This window comes from Phaseolus vulgaris, chromosome 7 (assembly GCF_000499845.2).
Source record: "Phaseolus vulgaris cultivar G19833 chromosome 7, P. vulgaris v2.0, whole genome shotgun sequence".
Lineage (NCBI taxonomy): Eukaryota > Viridiplantae > Streptophyta > Magnoliopsida > Fabales > Fabaceae > Phaseolus > Phaseolus vulgaris.
In genome coordinates this window covers 25,588,628-25,592,234 of record NC_023753.2, presented here as the reverse complement: position 1 = coordinate 25,592,234, position 3,607 = coordinate 25,588,628, and the positions used below count along the sequence as shown (strand labels likewise).

Here is a 3,607-nt window from a genome sequence, read left to right as displayed (position 1 = left end):
TAACTTGTTAAAATGACCAACAATAATAGAGTATTTGTTGTCTCTTTCGAAGATTGAAAAGTTTTGGTGTTAAAGTTAAAACTTCTCAATTATTATTCTTTCTATATACATTAATGATTTAATGGTACTTGTAAAATCATTTATAATTACAGAAAAACATAAAATAACGGGTTACATTATTTATATATAAGCAAAAGATTAAAAATATAATTTAATGAAACAAAAACAATACAAGAAAAAGTTTGATGGAAAAGTCAAAAAGCAGTTTGAAGTTCTGCAAGAATGTTCCTGTTCTTAATTAACTACCCTTTTCTTTGTCCTTCTCTAATTCACATTATTATTTATTCAACTCGTCAGAAATGGCAGTACTATACGTTGAAACACACCAAGGGTCATATCAGGTCAAGTGACTCTCGGAACAACCAGTACCTCGATCTCAGGGACAACGTTATTTCATTGTAACACTGCTCAATGCTCCTCACACACCCTCCAATCCCACTTCTCTTCTTTTTTATTCATAACAATAATAATAATAATAATAATAATAATCAAAACACAAATTGGAGGTGTAAACACTTTGTACTGAGAGATGTTATGAAAAGGTCATTCATTGTGTCCATTGTCACTGTTCACATAGTTGCTCATTCCTTTAATCACGGAGCTACTGCATTGTTTATTAAAAACTAAGACCAGCAAGTACCAATCTTTTTGAGCGACCAATATTGGGAGAGAGTGAGTGAAGTGTTCACACTTTGTGTATTGTAGTGGCAGCAACACTTACACAGAGCACCACTTTTCTTCTTCATCAACAATGGTCCAAACGACCTACATTTTCCTCTTCTTCTCCGTTCTGCCCTCATTTTTACCTCATGGAACAGCAAAGCTCAATCTCACTCTTCCAGGGCAACATCCAGACCCGGAAGCTGTTGCCACAGAAGTTCATAGGTACATCATTCCAAAACCCCATTTTTCTGTCTTTTTAGTTTTTTTTTAGGTGTTTAACACAGAAGCACGACCAACCCACTCGCTTAACCCCTTTATTTCACCTTATCTTGAAGACCCTACATTGCGAATTATCATGTCATTCTATTAACATATAAGCTAAAACATAAAGGGACAATCTTTACATCTGGGTCATTGCCAAGCACCAGAACTCACATTTCATTTCTTGTTCCCTTTTCAGGGTTACAAGTTAAGTTACTCAGTTTTGTGGCCACAAATTTACCGATTAGTGACTGTATTTAATGATAAAAAATGGTTTTTTTGACTAATTTTTAATTCTAGACTACGAAAGGGACAATTTTTTTTTGAAAGCCGCTACTAATTTAGTGTTTTTTAGGAGGGTGAATGCTTCAATGGGAAGAAGGGAAATGCTGGGGTTGTCAGAGAAAGAGGTGGCGTCATGTCTCACAGGTAACCCCATTGATGATTGTTGGAAGTGTGACCCAGATTGGGCCAACAACAGGCAGAGGCTAGCTGATTGTGGAATTGGGTTTGGGCAGAACGCAAAGGGTGGAAAAGGTGGGCAATTTTACATAGTCACTGATTCATCTGATGAGGACGCTGTGAACCCAAAACCAGGAACACTTAGGTATGCAGTGATACAGAATGAGCCACTGTGGATCGTGTTCCCCAGTAACATGATGATTAAGCTCTCTCAGGAACTCATTTTCAATAGCTACAAAACCATTGATGGGCGTGGCGCTGATGTGCACATTGTGGGTGGAGGCTGCATCACTCTTCAGTATATTAGCAATGTCATTATACACAACATTCACATCCACCATTGCCATCCCTCTGGTAACATTCATCGTTCAATAGTGTTATGCTACATACTCTCTTCTTTTTCTTAGTTTTGAAAGAAACTAACAATTTTATTCTATCAATAAAAAAATAAAAGAAATGGAGAGCAAGCATGTTCAGTAAAATTCAGATTCGGTTTTCACTTTAGGAACTTCTTTTGTCACCATCTGTTTTATCAGTTAAAGCAATAAAAAAGGGTTGTTTCACAAATTAAAACATTTTCCATTGAAACCCCGTCTCCAAGCTTTAAGCTTTGACCATAAATTTATTGGACCTCTTTGCTTTATACATCATGCAATAAAGTAAGTTTCAAAGTTAGATTCAATGGAGAAATAGTGATGCTTTTTTCCCGCTTTGCTTCTGCTTCTGCTTTTGATTCCCTCCAACGTTGATTTTTTCACTCTCCACGTAAGTAAAGTAGTACTCTCGTGGAAAAAAAGTAAGAGAGAAGAAATGTGTAGTGATTATTACTACCATTGTCAGGTAACACTAACGTGCGGTCGAGTCCAGAGCACTACGGCTACCGAACGGAATCAGACGGCGACGGAGTCTCGATCTTCTCGTCGCGCGACATCTGGATCGATCACTGCACGCTATCACGGTGCAAGGACGGTCTGATAGACGCGGTGATGGGTTCGACCGCAATAACGATCTCGAACAACCACTTTTCGCACCACAACGACGTGATGCTCTTAGGCCACAGCGACCACTACCTGCCAGACTCGGCGATGCAGGTGACGATCGCGTTCAACCACTTCGGAGAGGATCTGGTGCAGCGCATGCCGCGTTGCAGACTAGGGTACATCCACGTCGTCAACAACGACTTCACGCGATGGGAGATGTACGCGATCGGGGGAAGTGGGAGGCCTACGATTAACAGCCAGGGAAACCGCTACACTGCGCCGGAGAATGCGTACGCGAAGCAGATTACCAAGAGGCTGGACGCCGGAGAAGGAGAGTGGAGCGGCTGGAATTGGAGGTCGGAAGGGGACGTGATGCTGAACGGCGCGTTTTTCGTGGCCTCAGGAGGTGAGACCGGAGCTGCCTACCAAAATGCGTACAGCGTTGAGCCTAAGAACGTGGATCGCATCTCGCTCCTCACCATGTCTGCTGGTGTTCTCGGCGTTGCAAGGTATATCTTATAACATGAAATTGTGAATTTGATTTACATGAAAAGATGGAAATGAAATGTGAAACATGGTTGAATGATGAACAGGGACAATAATCTGGGAATGTGGACGAGAGGACCCAACGATGGTGCAGTGTATTTTTCAGATACAGGTCCAGAATACACAGATGACATGTCTCGGAGTACAGTGCCGCTGCCACCTTCACCTACTTGCACTCTTCTATCTGCGTTTCTCGCTTTCTTCTGCCTCTTATTTCATACAAATTACCTTAACAACACTTCTATAGCAAATGAGTTGTAACCAATTGAATACGATGATGTTTCTTGTCTCTATTGGAATGAATGAAATCAACCAGACACCCATTACTTGAGTTGAGACTAAATCTTTTCCTCCATAATCGTTATATATCTTCGTTCCAACCTCTTTTCCCCACCCTCTTATGTCCAAAAGTGTTTGAAATTGCATTGACCTACCTGAGTTATGAACTTTATGCTACTTTTTTTGGAGTAGGTAGGAAGATGATGCAATCTTGTCAGGGTAGGGTTTGATCTTAAAGTTTATCTATAATTATTTTAGTTTATTACACAAAAATGAGACAAAGTAACAGATAATTCTGATGCGTGTCTATGTAGGTTTTAGTTGATGTTCCATTTTGACGAACAGATATTGTTGTT

The 3,607-nt window shown here is 40.1% G+C and overlaps 1 protein-coding gene across 1 annotated transcript; it reads left to right on the top strand.

The window, feature by feature from the left end:
• Window positions 1–630: 630 nt before the first annotated feature.
• On the top strand, window positions 631–3,315 carry LOC137828908 (probable pectate lyase 12). Its single transcript, XM_068635660.1, has 4 exons — window positions 631–945; window positions 1,340–1,800; window positions 2,287–2,935; window positions 3,020–3,315. The coding sequence occupies exons 1-4, from the start codon at window positions 812–814 to the stop codon at window positions 3,231–3,233; spliced, it is 1,458 nt and encodes a 485-aa protein (XP_068491761.1). The 5' UTR covers window positions 631–811; the 3' UTR covers window positions 3,234–3,315.
• The last annotated feature ends 292 nt before the right edge of the window (window positions 3,316–3,607 follow it).